The sequence below is a fragment of the Anas platyrhynchos genome, chromosome 18, assembly GCF_047663525.1.
Source record: "Anas platyrhynchos isolate ZD024472 breed Pekin duck chromosome 18, IASCAAS_PekinDuck_T2T, whole genome shotgun sequence".
Classification (NCBI taxonomy): domain Eukaryota; kingdom Metazoa; phylum Chordata; class Aves; order Anseriformes; family Anatidae; genus Anas; species Anas platyrhynchos.
Window position 1 is genome coordinate 13,277,867 of NC_092604.1, and position 21,922 is coordinate 13,299,788.

Here is a 21,922-nt window from a genome sequence, read left to right on the forward strand (position 1 = left end):
CAATTATCAGCCGAATGCCAGATGTTCCGATGCAATGCCAATGTCAGGGAAAATAAATCTTTGGCAGGTTCAAGGTCCCCGCCGGGCCGGCACACAGCGGCTCGCGGCTCAGCCCCGCGCGAGGCGGGGACGGAGCAGCACGGGGCGGCCGCTCCGCTTCCTCCCGCCGGGCATTGTTCCCCCGGGAAGCCCCGGCCGCATGCCGGCCACTTGCTATTTTTGAAGCTAGGTGTTTTCAGGGGTAAATACGTCCCTGCTGGCCTTGGGCACCTTCCTTTGCACAGGCCCTCGCCAAGGCCATGGCCCAGCTCCTGCAGCGGGCGCGCGCTCAGTGCTCGCTCTCGGGGCAGCGCGGCGGGGCCGGGTGGAGGGGTGGGCTGGGGAGCTGCAGGTCGGGGCAGCCACGGGGGCCCTGCAGCGAGCCAGCTCCTGGCGAGATGGGCACGTGGGGCTCCGGCACTGGGGACACCCAGCTTTGTCTGCAATGAGGGTGCTCCAACACCAGGGCGCTTTGCAGCAGTGGCACCCACCACTCGCCCAGGCTGCTGCTCTCCTTCCCGTCCTGGTGCTGGGCTTGCTGTAGGACACGGGACCGGCAGTGCCTGAGGGCACCCTGTGTACCCCCGCAGCAAGTGCCCGTTCAGGCAGCAGCCGGGCATGCAGAGCCCGTGCCAAAGGCTGTGCGCAGCCCTGGGGGTGCCTGGGGATGGGCAGAGGGGCAGAGTGGAGCAAGGCTTTGGTGGCAGAGGGACGAGCTGGTGCCAGCACCCAGGAGGGGACAGGGCCCTGGGCTCCCAGTGACACGGGTGCTGGGAAGGGGGGCTGGCTGCCACTGGGTGCCTGCACCCAAAGGCCCTGCTGCAGCTTCAGTGGGGGCGTCCCCAGCAGCCACGGGCACAGAGGAGGCACCGCTGCCCCCAGCCATGCAGTGACACCTTCCCCATTGTGGCTGAGGGACTGGCACAGCCTCTGCTTCGTGCTCCCCATGGGGCCAAGCCCTGCCACGGCCATCACCAACCCCGGCTGCTGTCACCAAAGCCCCGGCCATCACCAAGGGGCCGGCACGGCTGCAGCCGAGCCCTCGGGGCTGCACCACCCGCCGCGGGACACAGCCGCGCTTTGGCTCCTTGCTGGTGCGCAGCCTTGATGCTCGGCAAAGCGTATCTCCTTCTCGGATGTTATCTTCATCCACTCAGCTTATCTGCGGTGGGGCAGCCCTCCTGCCTGCGCCACGTTCCCGGAGCGTGCCTGCAGCAGGTGTGGTCAGCACTACTGTTGGCCAGAGCCGGCCGCCTGCGCCGCCGGCTGCCCGCAGTCCCTGACTCCGGGGCGCGTGGCGATAACGTGCGCGCGGCGAGGACTTTGGCGATAGCGTTCCCGATGACATTACCTTGTCCCCCGCATTCTTCCGATGCCACGCACGCCTTTGCTCGGGGGTGCGGGCAGGCCCGGCGCATGGCGGCGTGTGCAGATGGTGCGCAGGCAGCGCTGGTGGTCTCCTCCCGGGGGGACTCATTGACATATCAGTCACATAGTTCTGCATAATTGGGACTTGGATGCAGCCTCTCTTTATGTTTCCTCTTGGCAGTTGCCAACAACATGAAGCACTCCTGGGTCAAAATGACAGCCTTTTGTTTACTATTCCTGCTTATGTGCCTCATTTTCTTCAAGGATAAGAGCTCTTTATAGGAATCTTTATTGTGATGAGGTTAGCAGAGAGAAAGATTTCTCTCCAGCTTTCTCTCTCTCTTTCACAGCTGATTAGCAGGGTCGGCCCACGGGGAGAGCCATGGGGAGCTGGAACCCAGCGCCCACCTTGGGGTCCCGCTGGCCACGAGCTGCCCCGGCCCCGGCTCAGCCCTGTCCCGGCAGCACAGCCGGGAGTGGTGCAGCCCCAGCAGGGCCCTGGCAGTGACAGGGGAGCAGCAGCAGCAGGAGCTTGCTGGGGTCGCACACCTCTCACCGTGCTGCTGCTGTCCCGGCTGGGGGGGCCCATCCTTCCCCTGACCTCTCCGGTGTCAGCCCTGACAGAAATGCCAGCAGCCATTCGTGCACCTGTGCCAGGCAAACCCAGAGGTGCTCAGACTGCTCCAGTGAACGCAGCCCCACTGGCCCAATGCTCGCAGGCTGGTGTCCGGGTCTGAACGCCGGGGGCAGCGGCTGAGCAAAACGCGAGGGCAAAGCGAGAGCAGTGGTGACACGGTGGGGAGCTCACACAGGGGACGTGCCTGGGGACGGACACCATCGGGGGTCCATCCACAGCCCAAAGCCTGGCGGAGGCCCCCGAGCACCACCCCGGCAGATCTTGGCTCATCGCTGGGTCGAGCCGTGGCAGCACCACGTGTGTGGGGGCCCAGCCTCACCTCGCAGCCCCGTGGCCGAGGGGTGACACCCCTGGGAACTGCACCTCGCTGTCAGGGGAAAGCAGCTTATCCTTGAAAGTTACTTTGCGAAGGTCAAGAGTGGGACTGTGACAGAACAGCCTGACAAACACATCTCCCAAAGTCCTTGGGCCCGATAATGTATGTCCCATGCAATGTTGACACTGGTGATCCACCAAAGATCAGGTTAACAAGTTTGACGTTAGTGACAGCGTGATTTGTTCCGCGCTGGCTCTGAATTCATAGAGCCGCTGGCCTTCGGTGATAAACTATGGCACCGCGCGCACGAGGCTGTGGCAGTTGTCACCAGCCGGAGCACGGAGATGAAAAGGAAGCAGAGCTCTAATCAAAATACAGTGGTCAGTAGGGGTTGAGCTGCAAATGGAAGCGTGCTGGTACTTTTCCCACTCCGGGTGTGCTCTCCAGGCAGCCCTCCGTGCCCAGGCGGTGCCGCCCAGCGCCTCCGCGCCCCCCCGGGCTCTCCCACTCGGCTTCCAGGTGCGGACGACCCCAGAGCCCCGCGTGCGCCGTGTCCTCCGCCACCTCCCGAGGCGCCTCGCCACCGCCGACCTTCAGGGCCCCTCGGGGGAATAAATCCAGGCGGGATGGCAGCAGAGGCGTTGGAGCTGCGCCGCAGGTGAGGAGAGGTGCTGTAAATAAGAACCGTTAACACCACGGAGGGGCAGCAGGAGGGAGGCGCCTGGCAGAGGAGCGGGGCAGCACGGCTCACGCGGGGACCGAGACGAGGACACGATTTGCCCTGGAAGGAGCGGGGAGGGGGCAGGCACCGAGCTGCAGAGGGCAGCAGGGACCCTGCAGGCTTGGGGTCAGGGACACGGCCACCCTGCAGCCCCTGTGGTGGCAGGGATGGAGCAGCCGAGCAGGGCCAGGGAGGCTCCTGGACCAGGCTTGGGGCCAGCCCCGTGTGCTGGGCACAGCAAAATCCCTCCCACGAGCACATGGCCCCGGGGCAAGCTCGGGACCGGCCCTGGGATGAGGCTGAAGGCGCTCGGCGCTGATCTATGGCCTGACACCTTTACTGCGGCTGCTGTAAGGGATTATTGTGAGCACCAAGTTCCAGCTCAGGGGGAATTACTGCTTCATCTGGCTGCAAATTACTGTCAGGGGCCCAGGCTGGAGCAGATCACCGTTCAGCCAGCCCTTTGCCTTGGCCTGGTTCTGAGACAGCTCCCCTGACCCCCTTCTGCTCCCTGGGGCAAAGCCCCTTTTAGGTCTGAACAAAGGGATTGCTGCTGTCTCTGAAGAAATGCTGGGGAATTTCCTAGGTATAAAGGCTTTTGGGTCAAAGTCCTGTCCTCACAGGCACCTCGCATGGATCCATCTGCTCCGTGCAGGACCCAGAACCACCGATTTTAGAAGTTTTGCAATTCACGAGCTGCAGAGCGATCCCAGGACGGACTCAGGGCCCAGCTGCTCGCTCGGTGCCGCCGCTGCGCTCAGCAGTGCGTGGGCCTCAGCCTGCACCCAACACCCACAGAGACGTAAACGCGAGAAGCACTTGTCAGCCTCTCACCACACACCCACCTCAGTGACATGGAAAAGCTCCAAACGCTTTCTGCAGTGCCTCCGGAGCTGCTGGTCAAGGCTCCCCGCTGCAGCCCTCGTGCAGACGCTGCCTCCTGCCGCAGCTCCTGCTGCAGCCGCCCCTCCTGCAGCTCCCAGCCCGTCCCGGCCACCCCCAGGTCCCCAGGTGGGAGCCCCACCACGGCAGCAGGCACAGCAGGCTGCAAGGACACAGCGGCAGGAAGAAGCTCTGTCCTCCTGCCCTCCTGCCTCTTGGTTAGGAGGGGGTGCACCGTGCAAACCGCTGCTCTCGCATCACCACCCCAGTGCCCACCTGCCAATCCCAATGGGGTGGGATCGTGCACCCTGGGGACCCCCAGCCCCTCCCAGAGCCACCCCAGTTCCCGTGCCAGCCCCCCCTGTACCAGAGGGTGCCGTGGGTGCCACCGCACCAGCGCCCAGCCCCATCACCCAGATGAAAGGAAGCAGCAGCCTCACCAGCGGTGCAGAACAATTCACATTTATTAGTTCATACAGCTAACACTCGCTACACATGCGTTCAACACTTATTGGTCACATTTCCACAGGTAGTCAAGTCACAGAGCGGGGCAGCAGAGCCGCGCCAGGCCGGGCTGGCAGGGAGCTGTGCCGGTGCCGCCGCAGCAGGGCCGCCGTGCCCCGCACCGTGCCACACCGGGAGGACATCCCCTGGGGTGCAGCAAGGTGACGGGGACACCGATCCCACCAGGCGCTCCCCAGGGCGCAGCACCCGACCCCAGCTCCCCGCTGCTAACGTGCCATGCCAGGCAACATCCTGCTTCCCTGATTTAGGCAAGGGATCGTGGGAAAAACACAGTGTTTGACCGGGAGAAGCCATTGCTGGGAGCATCTGCGGAAAGGCCCCAGGACCAAACTGGCCTCGGACCCAGCCCAGGAGGCAGCAATGGCCAAGACGAGCACCACTCAGCGGGCCGGAGCTGCTCCTTCAGGACCCACAGCCAGGACGTGCAGGCTTGTGGAGGCCCTGGGCCATCAGCGCCAGTCTGCGCCGTGCCGCAGGAACATGGAGCTTGGTGCCCCCGTGGCACTTCGTCCCAGGAACAGCAGCAGGACCCCCGCGAGCCGGGGTGCCCGTGGCCGGGGGACGTGAGGTCAGAAATCACTGCGGGTGCACCTACCGGCACCAAGAGGCAGGGAACTCCTGCCGTTCACACAGCCTGCTCTTTAGCAACAAACACTGGCAGCATTTTGTTTTTCTCACAATCCCTTTGAGATGATAAACAGGATGTCACACGAGGTAGTTTTGTTATGGAAATCGAGTCAATAATGTTATCAACTATTACAAGACATTTCATAAATCGAAAGAAAACAATGAATCACAAAAGGCTTTGTTAAGGTTGATCGTCATCTGGTTTCAATTTCTGTTTCTTTTTGCCCTTGGGGGCATTTCTTCCACTGAACCGTGTTGCTTCTTTCATAGACTTGTTAGAGGTCAACTGCACAGAATCTTTTTTTTCTTTTCAATTTTTTCTTTCAAGGCGAAGATACCGCCTATACCGCCCTCAGCAGCTTTATGCTCTGCTGGTTTATACTCAGCGTGCACTCCCTGGCTGCTGGGACAGCCGAGGAGGTGGCTTTTAGCCCCACAAACCTGCTGCCAGGCTCCGTGCTGCTGCTCTGCCTGTGCCCAGCCCTGCCCGTGGCTGCAGCGGGCTGGATGGCGCCGTTCTGATACCCCCAGCAGCAGTGGGTGAGCCGCTTGTACACGTCAGGACACTTCTAAGCCAGGCTGAATGAGCCTACAGCCCTGGCAAACACGAGGAGGAAGCTGTACCAACTGCAGACCCAAACGCTCTCATTCCTAAGCCACACGCTGACAGCAGGAATGGCTCTGCCAGCAAGAGAAGTGCCCACGTTTTCCTGTTCCATGAGCACCTGAACCCGTTGAGCACTGAGGGCAAAAGGATGCAGCACATTTACACACTGCTTTGGACATGACGTGCCCGCTGAAGGCGTGCAGCTGCCCACGGGGCTGGCCCAGCACGCTTCGCCCTGCCCACCCCAGTGGGGCTGCTGCGGGGCTGGGGGCTGAGAGCTGGGGGCTGAGAGCTGGGGGCTGCGGGGTGCCAGCCAGAGGCACGGCACAGCTCTGCCGGGGGAGCTGCTGCTTGGTCCCCAGCCCCACGCCAGCCCCACGCATCCCTGGGGGGTTCCCCACAGCCACCGGAGGGGCCTAAACAAACGTCCCACCAGGAAAAGCAGAATTCTGCCCCCAACACCTCCGTACGGGGGCTCTATTCAGGTCTCAAGGAGTCCTCCAGACAAGTCATGAAAGAAGCAACGGTTGCAACATCAAAACTCGGGTTTCTCTGGGTCCCATTTTAAATACTTATCCCTGAGCTGCTGTGCATTGCAAACAACACACTGAGAACCCAGAGAAACGCCACAGCTTGATACTGACATCTCACGCGTTACCCCCGATTTAAACATCATCTACAACTTAAAAATTAGTTTCACACTTAAACTAGTTCCCCAAGTTTCCCCCTTTCTCCTGCCTTTTATGTGGCAGGGATGATTGCCGCTTATTATCCTGAGAAATACAGAAATAACATTTTCACAGACACCAAGCTTCATAGCTTCAAATCAAAACCAAGAAAGAAGAAAGAATGATCGGTAAATAGCACATTCACGGGAGAATTTTTTGTTGTTTTAAAAAATGTAATAAAAAGAAATTCAAGTGGTTTTTTTTAGTTGTTTTTTTTTTTTTTTTTAAAGGTTGGTTTGAAGGACAGAACTTAAAATCATTAACCTGAGCTGGCTGTGCTTCTGTTCTGTGCACACGGCTGCAGAGCCCTTGTCCGTGTCGGCACACAGATGTAAGGGGGCAGGACGGGCAGCGAGGGGCTCAGCGTGGTCAGCACCCCCAGGACGGGTTCCTGCAGCTCACCTCCCATGCAGGTCACTCCTGTTGCTGCCCACGGCACAGCCCGTGCCCACACACTCAGCCGGGAGCAGATGGAGCCACGGCTCTGTGGGCAGCAGGAGCCTGGTGACACCAGCACTCCCCGGGCACCGCGTGCCCTCGCTGGCTCGCTCCGAGCCCACGGCAGCACAGGGGAAAGGTTGCCCGCAGCCAGCAATTACAAAGGAGCTTGCATGGGTGTGAGCGGCTGTAGGGATAGCCCCTGCCGTATCCATTTGGCCATCTCCAGAACCCACCGGTTCAGAGGTTCGGGGCATCCCTGAGCACCCTGGCAGTGCCCCCATCCCACGGCCCTCTCTAGGGGCACGTTGAGGACAAGAACTTGCTCTGACACACACGGTGGAGTCACGACTCCATTTATGTGACAGAGGCTTGACCCAAAGGCAAGCTTCGGAAGAAAATGCAGAGGTTTTCAAAGAGCTTTTTTGTTCAGGTCCCGGGGTCTTGCCACTCGAGCGAAGACTCATCGCCATCACCTGCAGCAGCAGTGCCTGCGCTGTTCCCTGTGCTGGCTGATGAGCTGCGAGCTGCAAAACAGCAACTAAGAGACCTACACAGAGCTCCTCGGAATACGGGAGCCTGGGCATTTCAAATTTATGTCCCGAATCTCTGTCCGGATTAAAAGTAACTCTTCAGCTTTCTATTTGCACAAATACTATGAAGGAGAGGAGGGGGTCAGTCAGCCAATTTATCTTTCAAATCGGGGATAAAAATTGACTTGTCATGGCAGAAAATTCTACCAAAGACTATTATTGTTGATTGATTCCTCTATGACAGAAGGTCAGATAAGCAACAGCAGATAGGTACCAAAGATAATGAACTTCCCCCTACTAGCATTAAGCACAAATAAAATATGAGTCCCTGTAAACTGAATGTTACGTGAAGAATGGAACAAAAATTCCAACCTTTCCAGGGTGTCCTTCAAACCAAATTCACAAATACATCTAGCGACTGACCTAACGTCTCTACATTCTAGCTACGTTCCTACCTTCTTATAATACCTGAGTTTGCAATGCAACACATTCACTTTACCCTGTTTAAAAAATACAAGTCATTAGAGGACTTGGTGCAGAAGATATTCCGACTGACTGTCCAGTGAGTTACATTCTGGTTTGGTACATCAGCTTCTGCCTCACTTCTCAATGTAGTAAGGCTTCTTTACTCCCTACAATAAACCAATTATTTGTTAACAGATACTGCTGCCAATCAGCCTTTATACAATTTGGTTATGTAACAGAAAGTAGAACATTCTTGACCGTTTATCATCTTATCTGAATTTAGGTGTGGTTTTTGTTGTTGTTTTTGGTACAGCATTAGTCTTGGGAGTATTTTGGATAAATACAGAATAGCAAATACGTTATTTTTGTTGGGTATTTGGCAACAGGATGACCACTTCTATGTACACTAATTAAAACAAACTCTCATTCATCAACAGATTATAAGAATTCAGTAATCACAGAATAAAATTACTGCTATGCAATTTAACAATTCCTTGAGTGTATAAAACAGCAAGCCAGAAGATAACCCGTAATAAAAAGATCATATCAAGCTATTTGGAAATTAAACTTAAAAGCTGAGAAATAATTTCTAACTTACAAACAGATATACTAAACTCTTACCATTTACACTTGAGGTATATGCTGTATGCAGAAGGCTTTCCTGAGAAATATGTGCTTGTCTCATTTTACAATCAGAAAGTAAATGAGATTTACAGAACCACCTTTGGATTTGTGAAGCTCTATCAAACCGAACTGCTGCTGGTCCCAGCAGCTGTTACCCGTAACATCATATTTAAATAATGAAAAACGAGCAGCTAGTGGACTTTTAGAAAAGGGAAACTGACAAGCTGGAAGATTCCCAACAGAATCACAAAGAAAGCAATGGGGTTCACTGCTAGTCAACAGCACGCCTCCGAGGAGAGGTCTGAAGGGAGCAGGCAGCGCCCAGCACCCAGCAGTGCCGTTGACTAACCTAGAGATGTGCCAAGCCAGTGGGTCACAGGGTCTCCTGGGTTGCAACTGAACCCTCTGGGATGCAGGGGAAGGAAAGACGACTGGTGAAGGCGTTCCTGCTCACCGCCACTTTCATTTTCATCTCACAGCAACTTCACTCCCGAGCAGTACTCACTGCGTGCCGTGCACAGCTGCTACCACGACCAGACAAAAAGGGAGTGACTGGTTCCTCCTCCTCTGAAGCAACAGAAGCTGCTTCCCAAAGTATTTTAAAAACAGCATTCAACAATTTGTTACCTGAAGATTATATGTAGTGATAGAGGGAAGGAAGTCCAGGCCGGGTAACGTGGCAGCCTAGGGGAATCTTCCTACGTTAACTGTTAATGAAAGATCAGGAGCTTGTCCCCTGCGCTCCCCACCACCACCACAGGCAGGATGCCATGAGATTTCCTATGAGAATACCCAAATTTAGATAAGCACCAGGACTTAGCAGTTACTCATACAGCTAACCTGCTGTCACTAAACCATCTCTCCATGCAGCGGAGTGGTGTGGAGGTTGCTAGATGGAAATCCCAGCCCTGCAACGCCTGGGACAAACGGCTGCCCAAGTACTGTACTCACAGTATTTTTTCCTGGTGCAGAAGGATTCCACGGAGCAGTAAAACTGTCCTGGCAGAATACAACTATGGATCATGCCCTCCCCAAGTCCAGCAGAGGAAAGCATGCCAGAGGATACTGGAGTCCCTGGTCACCATTATGCACGTTACATTTAACCACAAGGGGGGTCAGCTGGTCCCAGAAACAGGCTGCTTCTGATTGCTGCAGTGCAGAAGTGTCCCCAGCAGTCAGCCACCACCTTGGGGGCATACACTAAAAGGGGCAATCCTGCCTCTTCTCTCCTGCTTTTATGAATGTAAAATGGATGTTAAGGAAGCAATTAGAAATTATTTGCAGTTCCCTCTCTCTACGAGAGTACCTTGCTGTTGTAATGTCAGAGGCCAGCTACGACCTGCAACAGCACAATTTCAATCGAATGGAAAGGAGCAGCAGCAGTGGCAGGCCAGCTGGTGAGGCTGGAGACGGAGTGCAGATCACACTCCTGCAGCTCCAGGAGGGAACGGGGTTGCAAGCCCTTCTTGGCCTGGGAGCACTGCAATCCTGGGGGCAGAATTCAGGGAAACTGCAGGCACTGCCATTTGTAGCTGAGAACTGCCAGAGGAAGAAAAACCAACTGGCTAAACAAACTGTTTCTTCTTTTCCTCTCCCTGTCATCTTTTTTTTTTTTTTAATTTCCTTAAACAATAACAAAAATAAAGCTTGGCACTTCTCTAACACCCACGTCTCCAAAACTGTCCATTTGGGATGCTAACAGCTCTGTCAGTGAGGTGAGGCAGTTTGCGCTCTTCGACAAACGCTTTTGGATACAAATCACGGAAAGAGCAGTGCGTGAACAGCATCTTCTCCTTGAGGTAGTCTTAGTCATCTCAGTCCCCAGCCCCAAAATACAAAAGAACTAACCCTAACAAACACTGTCACATTAAACATCTTCACATTCTGTAAACTGCTGGAGAATGCATCTGCTGCATTCATACAGAACCATGTGCATCGTGTTGAAGATCATACATTCAACTCTGTCGTGAAATAAATATATAGGAAAAAGAGTAAAAAAACAAAAACAAACACAAAAGGTTCTTGCTACAATGGCAGGGACACCCATTGCCCCGTCTCAGCACTTCCCTCCTGCCCTGGTCATGTTTCCCCCTTCCTCTCGAGGTGAGCCCGCTCCCTGCCTGAGGCACAGAGTAAGGCACGGGTCGGGGGCAAGCTGGGCTCACTCTTTGCTCGCGCTCGTCTTGCAGGAATGTAGAACGGCCTTAAAAAGGAGAGGCAGCTGCTCCAGCGGGACGTTCACCATTTTTCCTGTTAAGAAAAAGGCCAGAATTAGCAGCCATTCCTGAATCAGATTTCCGAGAGACACCTAAGCCAGCACCGCTGACGATGGTTTTACCTTGAACCTCTCAGAGAAACAGTTAATCATCCTACTGCTACATTAGACATTTGATACCCATTTGGACACAACAGGATTTATTATTTACTGAAATGAAAGCTAAATAAATGGGCAAAGTCAGATCAAAATGATTTCTCCACAATGGAGCAGTATTTATAGAAACTGGGAAAGACTAAATGCTGTCTCTCCTCTAACTCCCTTGTAGATCTCGGTGAGTAAATTATGTGAGCTATTATGTGATTATTATCTACTTTGTTACAGCAGGGTAGGATGAAGCATACGGAGCCTTGACACGGGGAGGCAAGTATCTTCCTTTACCATAACACTTGGGAACAAACAATGCCTTAATAACACCAGACAGTGTGGATCTAATTAGTGACACAAGTGAAGCTGACAATTCACCTGCATGTTTCAGATATGCTAACGCCCAGAGGAGCTGACGCCCAGGGTTTACCCCGTAGGACTGCAACAGCTCTGCTCATCCTGTGCTCCTCAGCAGCACTTCAGGGACCTCTCCACCTCTCATGAAACAACCTCTCAGACTGGGGCTACATCTGTTTAGGACAAAATGCCTCTGAGCTAGGACTGAAGGGAAGAAAATAAAATACAAACCTGACCCAAGTACTTAAACTGAAGCACTTGAGGGACAAAGCCTGTCTTCTCGGGAGCAGGGGACTATGAGCAAGCAGCACTGTGCAGCAGAGGGGAACAACTTGCCCCGTGTCAGCCTACCTGCAGAACTGGGGGTGACAGGAGACCACTTCAAAGACAAGGGAGAAGCTTAAGTAGAAAAAGGTCTCACATAAACACCCTCCGGCAAAGTAGGCAAGAATTTCATTCTCATAGATTAACTTTATTTTAGAAGAGGATTTCATAATTTGTCCATGATTGCGGTGGGAGAAGAGCTCAAAAAGTTACCTGCTATATATCGTATCTCTGGCAAACACATCATTAAATCCGGAAAACGGTTGGGCTGATGGGGGTATTTGTACTCTGTGAAATCCTGGCAGACATACCAGTACCGCTTGTTCAGCTGCTCCAGCTGGGAGGCGTTAGTCAGTCCCCTAATGTCTGAAAGAGCATACGATTAGAGTAATGAAAACACGAGGAAAACATCTGAGAACAACAGATTCACGCTTACTGCCATCTCTTCAGGAAGGACAGACTGATTCCTAAAACTCTAAGCTGGTCACTGTTTTGGAGGCTGACTTCAAATGTCTAGTTACCCAGAGACTAAGATCTCACTCCTCTCCTGGTGTGCCTGCACCCGCAGGGTGTCCAGGTGCAAGACTTCCTTCCGCAGACGACACGGATGAGAACAGCACAAATCCTGAGCTGCTCATCTTCAGAGCTTAGTGAACTCTATCACAAGTAACAGCTCCAGACCTGAAATCCCTGACTGCCTTTTGTAAGGCAGCTGTGTGTCAAGGTTTAGTCCTCACAGCAGTTCTGTAATACTTCCTCAGGCAGAAACACGGTGATTTTAGCTGATAAAAAACTCCATAACGCCAGGTACCGTCGCATTTCTCCCCACCTGCTCACGAGTTATGTCATATCACTTACAGCCTGGTCAAACTCTTGTTTTAAAATTTAGCTTTACCAGTGTCAGGCAATGCACACAAAGGAAAAATAGACATTTCCAAGCCATCAGCCGGGCAGGAAGTCCCACTGCCACCCTTCAGCATGATCAATGACATTTGCATGCTGCTGGGTGTCCTGGGAGGGATCCAGCGCGGCCGGAGCACGGGAACTGCACAAGCCTCCTGCGGCTCGCTCCTCTACGACAATGTGACGGAAGAGGCATTGATCTGCTGCCCAAAAGCTGACTTTTAAAAATAATTTTCAGGTATTTCTCATAAAAAAATTGCAAACTTCAACTAAAAATAAAAGGAGGCAGGAAGTTAATGAAAATACACTTCGGAAAACAATGGAGACAGCTAAAGAAGTGCATTATCCAGTGTCAGGAAACTGCCCAGGGAAGCAAACCGGATCTGAGCCCGGGCACACATTGAAGAGTCAGCACTATCTCCTGGTGAAAACGAGTGGGGGAGGAGGGAGTTTTCAGCACATTTTTACAGACTGCAACTATCTTTCACGGTACAAGAAGACTCTGGGGACATTCATTTCCAAAATTACAGCTGAACACCATCTATTAAGCATTTGCCTCTCCACGGTTTTCTTCATTTATGCACACACGACATAAAGAAACGTCCCAAGGGGCTCCACGGATGTGTAATTACAAGCAACTACTGAAAAGGGAATCACAACAAACCTATCGATTCCAAACTATTTCAGCACACTGCATTTGTTAGGAAATGACCAGGATTTCCTCACTCATTGAAGAATTAATCTGCAGCTCATTTTGCACTGACTTTACTCAAGATTTTGAAATGTCAAGGGTCTTGCAATGTTTTGGACAGCCAGCTTTAACAGAGTGGTTAATCAACAGGAGGATACAGCCCCTTATTAGGCGGAATTCATTGCTTGCATATAAATACTTCATTCGTGAATACTTTCCATTTTAAAGAGGTAACATTAGGCACGGGAAAATATATTGATAAATAGCAGGAAGCCAACTAGATGACCTAAGCATAAATCCTGAAGGTAAATATTGTACAGAGACAGAAAAGCTCTAAAAAAAAAACAAAAAACAAACAAACAAAAAAAAAAAACAGGGAAAATCAAGTTTTACAAAGCCATCCCTTCAAGCAGAAGAATGAACAAATACATTTTTCAGTTGGGAATCTGTGAAAGGTTGTATTAACCGTTTTAAAAGAATCATTTAGTTAACTGCATGAAGAGCTACCTAAACCACTAACACTTTCAGATGACAGATCCTTGCCTGGTGAGAAGTTCATTAGCAGTTGGTAAGTAAGGGTCACCCAAATGTACCCTAGGGAAGTTTCACCAGTCTCTCTGCTATGGTCTGACTCTGATGCTGGCCCAGTTGCTACATACGTAAAATGGCACAGGTACCATCCTCAGTGTCTACATCTGAAGGCGATACAAATGACTAAGCAAATGAATTCTTTCACTTTCAGAACTTCCTCACACAGGTACGTAGGTATGACACTGCGTGGTGCGCTGTCTGTACAACGGCAGAGTTTCCAGAGCCCACATCCATCCCTGGGTTTCAGATCCTTCCCTCCCATTTTTCATCAGGGAAGCAAAGACTGTTCAGATTGTTTCAGACAATTTCTCTGGCAGGACTGGGTCCTCCTCTTCATTGACTCACCTTGGTTTAGGAAGTTAATGGCTTTCATGCACGCATACTCCTCGTTGCTGACCTTCAACTGGTTAAATTTGCGAAAGAGGTAGATCAACCGCTCCATCACCTCCATCCCCTCTTCACTGAATCTGGAGGACAGAGACCATACGTGAACACCTTCAGGACACAGTCCACACAAGACAGGTAAGAAGCTTATTAAAATAACTACAGAAATTCTAAAATTTTGCAATGGAATTCAAAAAATCTTTGTCAAAACTGCTTCAAGTTTGCTCGGACTATTAAGTTGAAGCAGAAGCAAGTGTTTCAGTTCATCATCAGCCTGTTCTGATGGGGATTAAGGTTTGATGGAGCCAGCAATGTGCAGCACCTTCTTGTGTGCTTGTAGGCACACTGCTTTGCCTCTCTACACTTCTATTTCCCCAGCTTTCCACCAGGATAGTGCCTTCTCACCCCACTGGGCAGGCACCTTTCTTCAATTTGTATTTCCTGCCACCTGCAGCAACTGAATTTATCCCTGCAAGTGGCCAGCAGAAATACTGAGGCATCCTTCAAGGTGTGCTGTGTCCCATACAGCTGGACAATACCGCTCAGCCAGCCCGGGGGGTTAGGCTGGGTGCTGTTTTACAGCACGTTACAGGGGAACACAAGTCCTCTGCAACAGACATCTAACCTGACACCCAACTCGTTGACTTTTTTCTTTTTCTTCCTTTATTAAACAAACCCCTCCATTTCACAGAGCTGCTACATTCATTTTATCCTTTTCTTACAAAATCAGGGCAATCAGCAAGCTTTGGCTCTGCCCAGGGCTTTTCAACATGAACAGAGCAGCACCAAAACACAGCTGCATCAGTGGGGAGGGCTGCAGGAACAGGGACACCAGACCCCGCTGCACAGGAACCACCTCCTGTTGCCAGCAGCAGACGTGCCCAGAGTTTCTTTTACCCACACACTGCTATTGGAATTGGCTTTGTTTATATACCGAAGAATGACACTGCCCCGTGCACAACAGTGGCACCCCTCAGTTACCTAACGGACAGGTGAGGAAGATCACCTCCATCACCTCCCTAAAATTCCCCTGGTGACCGACAAAGATCCCATACTTCCACACAACCCCACTGATTGCCCGTGTGTTATGCTTTGCTAATCTTTGTCAGCTGAGAGCTTCCTGAAGTGAGACACCACAGTAAGGCTGGGAGCTTTTCCCCAAACACAGACATGCACAGAAGCACAAATAATCCTTGTTAAAATGAGTGAGGCTCCAGGTTACAGATGCCTGCCTGCACGCCAGAGGTGATTTAAGGCAGAGGCAGAACCTGAAGGGTGCAGAGCAGCTCCCGGTGCCTGCAGGCGATGTCCCACGTGTGCAAATGGCCAGTACCAGCCTCTCCTGAGCGCCTCTCACTGCGATACCACCGGTTTCAAAGAAACCATAGATTGCATAAATCCTGAGAAGTGGGACAGAAGTGTTTAGGCAAGCTTCAGCTGCGCTCTGGCATTGTACAGCACAAAGAATAAGAGCACAGCCAGAAAGCCATCTCTGAATAGAACGAAAATAGAACCCTTTTCACTGAATAACACCTTATTTTGGCATGTATGTTTGTTTACTTCAAAGTTATTTGTAAAATGCATGGTGCAGTTTGGCCTCAGAGAAGTGAAAACAAGCTATCTGAACTTCAGGTCAATTCTTCAGGAAAGTAATATTGTAAGCGATGAAAGCTTTGTCGGCTAATCTAAAGTTGTACAAGTTTCCTTGCTCTCAAGTTAACATTAAAAATCTCACAGGTGCAAGATTGCAAAGCTCAAGAAGTTAATGAGCACAAAGACCACTCAGTCGTCTGGTGGGTTTAATTGTTTTTAGAGCGTGCACATTTTTACCAGCCACTCATCACTTCATAAATCCAGGAGAGCTCTTCTCTCATTCCTGCAGTTGAACTGTCTTACTTTTCTGTGCATACTTTCCTCCCCCTTCCAAACAAAGCTGTTCTGTTTTTCACAGCCCTATTTCTTCCTGAGGACTGACTCCTCCACACACTTTTCCTCGCAGTTTACACCAGGCGAGGTTCTGGCTATGGGTTATCAGGATCAGCTGGGGAGAGGGGGAAGGGAAGCGGTATCAGGAGCGTGCTGGGGGAGGTCAGGAATCTATTCATTTCATAGTCATCTACAGAAAAACAGCACAATAAAAGAAAACATTTGATCCAGCAGGCCACGAGAACATTCAGCCCATTGTTAGAAGTGATTAAAACACGGGAGCTCATCCCATATGTTCATTTGTCACCTACCTAAACATTAACATTGCTCCCGGCATTTTGTAAATGAGACTGAGATTTACCCCAAAATGCCAGACGAGCACTGCTTCAATTAATTTTTTCAACTGGCTGTAAGACCAACCTTCAGTCTGTAATAATCAGCGAACACCAGAATTCAAGGAAGCTGAGGTTCTTCAAGGAAAGCCTCTCCTTATGAGTCCCCTTACAGCTTTCACGAGCACGGGACCCACCGCGCGCAGCTACGCTGGGGCAGCCACCACCACGACAGCTGAGACTGAAAGGGCACAGCTCAGATCCCTCATCTGTGCAGCTTCCCGCTAAATGGCTTTTTGGTGCCATTTTCCCATTTTCCCTAATGACAATTAATACTTGAAAAGCTAAATCAGGAGAAGAGACTACAGAAACGTCGCCCTCCCGAGCACACCTATTTTCACCCATGTGCACGGCTCTGCTCTGAAGGCCTTTTGAGGCTGTGGGCTTTGAATTGCCCCTTTCTGAAGGGCGAGGATTCCTCCTTTGTCTTATTTTCTTACCTCTCGCTCATATTTATCCCAGCCCCAAAATGAAACGCACACTCCTCTTTAGAGGCTCCGACCAGGACAGCAGGAACAAAGGGCAGGCTGAATAGAGGAACAAGTGGCATTGTGTCTTGCTGTGACCCTCGCTGCTCCTCGCAGGAGCGGCACCAGATGCGGGATGAATGGCTGGGCCGAGCAGGGACCTGCCCCAGGAAATGAGGCACCTGGGGCCAGTCCTCCCCTCCTCGTGGCCGTCCCGAGTCAGCCTCCCGGGCTGTGAGAGGGGTTCACAAAGGAACCCCGTGAAGCTGCTGGGCGCTGGGATGAGCGAGCACACAGAAGTGTTTTAAATCTCTGCTCACCAAGCACCCAGATCCCCTGCGGACTCCTGCAGAACTGCCAGGTCTATCAGAGCACAAAACAGGGCAAATGTCAGAGGGTGGGCAGCAGTTCAGTCTGCTGCCAAAAGAAGGACCTGTCTGGCACCCAGACTACAGAAGAAAGAGAAAGGAGAGAAAGAGAAAATAGAGGAAAAAAAGAAAAAGACGCAAAAAACCATCACCCTGGCCAAAATGATAAATGAAAGGCAGGTTCCTCAGAACATCAGATAGTACAGACTATGGAAAAAAAAACAACAGCAAAGTTGCAACATCTTCAAATTTATGCAATCAAAACACTGAGATAGCAATTAATAATGCAGACTTTGATAATAAGGATGACCAGCTTTGTGAACAATCGTTCCACTGGCCCAAGTGATTTTTAAAGACCTTCTGTTCTGTATCTCAGGGTTACCCGAAGTGTCAGATCAGTTAGTTTCATTCTCTCCACAGCAAAGGCAGCTTGCAGAGCTGTGCTGCAGGAGGACAGCCTTGCTGCAGGAGAACCATCCTCGAGATGATCTAACCAGCACCTGTTTTCTCCTCCAACAGCTGGGAAGCCTCTGACTGAGCTCTCTGCTCAGCACAGGATGGAGACCCTCTGTTAGAGCTGCTGTTAGTTTAAAAAGCAAAAACAAGAAATGGACTACATCCACGCTGCTGTTTATTTTTTTTTCCTTATTTGCAGTTTGATTTTATCAACTTCATCAGCTTTTATCAAAGAAATTAGAAAAAAAAAAAAGTATTTTTAAAATGTACTGAAAATTCTTAGAGATATAGAGAAAGCTCAGGAAAAAATAGAAAGAAATGGGCCACTCACTGGGAAACACAGAACGTGAGTGTTTTTCAGCTGCAGGAAGCCCCAGAGACTAGACAGAAACAAAACTATCAGTCTCAATAGAAAACACAAACTGATATCACGGGATTGGTCTGAAATATTTTACAAGTCTCGCCCTTTTTCTGTGCACAATTCCAAAAGAATGCTTCCAAACATGATTTACCTTCAGCTGTCTCTCCACAGTCTGAGGACCCAGGTAAGTCAGTCAGTTTGAAAATTTAGAGGAATTCTAAGACAAGTCACCATTAAGAGAGGCTGAAATTGAAATCCTAAGTCTGTATAAAATTAATGGGGATGCGAGCGAGAAGGACAAACATTTCATGTTAAATAAAATGATATTTTAAGAAGACAGTACTTAAATGGAAATTAACCTTCAGATACAAGAGACTCAAAGCAAAGGTGCATCAGGCTTCCTAAAAATGTTTGCGCAGCTGAACACCACTTATCTTCTACCTGCTAGAATTGCTAGCATATACGTTTTAAGTCTGAGGAATAATTTTCAGAAACACTGAGTCTATGCAAGGTGTTGGTCCTCACCAGCCCCAGAAAACAAGCCTGTGATTCTTACCAGTTAAAACCTGCTGGTTTTATAAATACAATCTCACAGTATTGTTTGAATGAAGCCTGCAGAGAAGACACATACATGTGCACCCACTTTTTCCATGTAATAGATTGTCACATTTAGTGAATGTCCTACCTCCCTAAATGCAGATTTTTAAAAGGTTTCCTGGGGCACTTAAGTGGCTCTTCCGAAGGCATTTGGACCTAAGGATTGCAAGCATGAGCCAGAACAGCATGTGCCCTCCCTGCTCCAGGGACATCCACTCCAAAAGCACGACCAAAAGGAAGCTTCAGACAGCATCAAACACCGCCCTGAAAATGCAGGCTTTATTCAGCACTGACTAGCCACGGCCCCTGTCACATACGAAGTCTCAAGCATTTGTTCTCAGCATGGAATAACCTTTCCTTGAAAACAGAAAGGCAGCAGCAGGCGAAGCACCCACAGGGGTGGTGGGGCTGGGAAGAGGCTCCTGGCCACCCTGCTCGCTGCCTGCCCCCCATCACCACACCACGCTCCCTCACCTGGGGCTCAGCCCCGCGCCTCACCTGTGCAGCTCGTCATCAGAGGGAGAGTACTTGGAGGTGACATCCGCGAGGTCACCAAAGATCTGCTTGCTGTAAACAGTCAGCGAGGAAAGCAGGATCAGCTCCTGCCAGGTGGAGCTGAGCAGGCAGGTATAGTCCTTGATCGAGAGTTCACAGAAGAACGGCAGCTTCTTGATCCAAGCAATCTGCCTGAAAAGCAATTCATCCGCCAGACGACACAACAATGCAAACAGCTCTGCCTGAGTCACTTTATACCTGCAGGCACAGTTAATATGAAGGCATAGAAATAATTAAAAACATCGAATGACATAATCTGACAAGGCACTTGAAAAGCAAGGAAAATGTCACCGGAATTGGTGTGCGAGCGCCCGGCATGCCGGTGCCCAGAGTGTCACCTGGCGGTGGGAGCAGCGATTGCCAGAGCCTGCCGGGGGCTGGAGGCCCCCCCGGCAGCGGGGGCTCTCCCCAGGCAGGGGGCAGCTGGGCCCCAGCAGGCTGACCACCCGGCTTTATTCCAGCCGTGTGTGCTTTTCCAGCTACGGGGCTTATCCCCAGCCCTTCACCATGGCTCGGGGCTGAAACCACCAAACCCCGCTCCCGTGCAGGCTCAGCCTGGCACGCGCAGCCCGAGGCACCCCGCCAAGGTCTGTGCACCCCAGCGCCAGGGCAGGGCACAGCCCAGCCATGGGACACGCTCCGTTTTGCTGCCTGCACTGTGGCTGCAGCTGCTCCCCAGACGCTGCTCCCCATGCCCCCAGGGCTGTGAGCACACGCCCGGCTCCCCGTGCCCCCAGCACCCTGCGCAGCACGAGCTGCAGGCGTGCGCACACACGGGCAGCTCACTGAAGGACAAGCTGCAGGTGGAGCTCGGGGCTGCCTCCCCACCACGCTGCGCACACTCACCCGTCTTCAATGAGCATCGGAGTGCCGAGTGGCTGCAAGTCCTCCGCTGACACCAGCTGATTGATCAGGCTGTGCGACTGGGGGTCCAGGCTGCGCGCTTGCGGGGGCATCAGAGCCGAGTGAGCAGAATAGCTAAAAAGGTGCGGGAGGTACTGATAGTGCATGGACACCGGCGTCCCAATATACTGATCCCTGAGTGCAGCGAATCCATTCAGCTCCACAGACCTACTAGACAGGGAAAAGCATTTTAATATACTACAAGAATTCCACACAATTCATTAAAATGTTAAAAATCCAGCTCCATCAGAAATGTTGATAAAAACAGAAAAGGAAAAAGAGAAGAGAAGAGAAGAGAAGAGAAGAGAAGAGAAGAGAAGAGAAGAGAAGAGAAGAGAAGAGAAGAGAAGAGAAGAGAAGAGAAGAGAAGAGAAGAGAAGAGAAGAGAAGAGAAGAGAAGAGAAGAGAAGAGAAGAGAAGAGAAGAGAAGAGAAGAGAAGAGAAGAGAAGAGAAGAGAAGAGAAGAGAAGAGAAGAGAAGAGAAGAGAAGAGAAGAGAAGAGAAGAGAAGAGAAGAGAAGAGAAGAGAAGAGAAGAGATCCCTTTGTATATAAACGCTACACTGGAAATACCAGCGTGCAGAGGTGCCTCGCGTTGCGCCTGACTCCAGCTAGATCCATTTAGCGAAGCACTGGGCTCTGCTGCCGAGCAGCCATTCTGAGCACAGGAGAGAGCTGACTGCAGCAAGCATTTCCACTCCTGCTTTCTTAAAGGGCCAGAATTTAGGACTGTAAATTAAGCAGTTCATACAGCCAGCGAACACAAATACCTCCTAGCTTACAATGCAACCGAGAGCTGCTGGGCTGCAAGCCCGAGATTCTTGCCGTGTTTGCAGTCAAATCCTGACTCAGGTGGCCAGCACTAACTGCAACTGACAAAGTCACACCACCAATTAGCAACCTAAGTGGAGTTCATTTATTTTCAAAATCTGAGCACAGCGGAGAAAAAGAGCTTATATAGAAGGAACAGTGAGAGCTAATCAGGTTTCCATGATCTGCAGGGGAAAAAAATCAATGCAAATTAAGAACTCTATTTCAAATATCAGAATGTTAACTCAACATTGCCTTCTTTTTTCATTTACTCATTAGCATTTCCCCTCTCAATCAATTATTTCCAATCCAGTGGCTGTCTTTCTAAAAGCGCATTTAGAGATGTAAGAACGTGCAGGAAATGTGCAGTACGTTCAGGTCACACGAGGAGGTAATTCCAGGGTAATTTTTCCTACATTGATCCCGAGTATCACTCAGGGAAACAGGGTCAAAATTATTGTAACACGAAACTCTTCCAGAGGTAATTCCCACCTTGAAGATGGAGTAGAAACAGGTGAAGGCTGGTTGCTCTCAGAAACTCCATTTCCAGGGGAGCTGTGGTCGCTGTCTCCGTTGTTGCTCCATGACATGTTTGCCTCTCCCTCAAATTCTTGTCCAGACATAATTCTTTCAATCTCTTCCTCCGATATCTTTCAGACATAAGATCATCACAGTTAGTGCCAAGCTGCTACTTTCACTGAGAAGAGAAACACGGCAGAGTTTCCATACACAAACACCCTGACTGTCCTGCCACATCAAACAGGGCTGGAACTGATCTGCGCCAGCAGAAACGCGTCAGTGTCCTGAGAAATACCACACTCCCCCTTTACATTTAACAACATACATGAAAAATTCCAGGTACAGCTGCTGAGCCACTGGGAGAGGCGCTGTGCTGAACCTGAGTTAGTTGGGGAACTGCTCATAGGGAATCGCTGTTCACTGCTTTGTCCCCAGATAAGAACCAGGC

The 21,922-nt window shown here is 51.1% G+C and overlaps 1 protein-coding gene across 6 annotated transcripts in view; it reads right to left on the reverse strand.

Annotated features, from left to right (window-relative positions):
- Positions 1 to 4,409: 4,409 nt before the first annotated feature.
- The window catches only part of NR6A1 (nuclear receptor subfamily 6 group A member 1), a 73,826-nt gene continuing 56,313 nt past the window's right edge, over positions 4,410 to 21,922 (reverse strand). For 5 of the 6 annotated variants that reach the window (XM_038188062.2, XM_072025123.1, XM_013104130.5 and 2 more), the window contains 6 exons: positions 21,448 to 21,605; positions 20,091 to 20,318; positions 19,188 to 19,442; positions 14,084 to 14,205; positions 11,767 to 11,919; positions 4,410 to 10,760 (listed from right to left, as the gene is read on the reverse strand). In XM_038188062.2, the coding sequence (XP_038043990.1) occupies positions 10,672 to 10,760; positions 11,767 to 11,919; positions 14,084 to 14,205; positions 19,188 to 19,442; positions 20,091 to 20,318; positions 21,448 to 21,605 (1,005 nt within the window). In that variant the 3' untranslated portion in view covers positions 4,410 to 10,671. The remainder of the gene's footprint in view (positions 10,761 to 11,766; positions 11,920 to 14,083; positions 14,206 to 19,187; positions 19,443 to 20,090; positions 20,319 to 21,447; positions 21,606 to 21,922) is intronic. The other variant, XM_038188063.2, reaches the window with a different exon arrangement.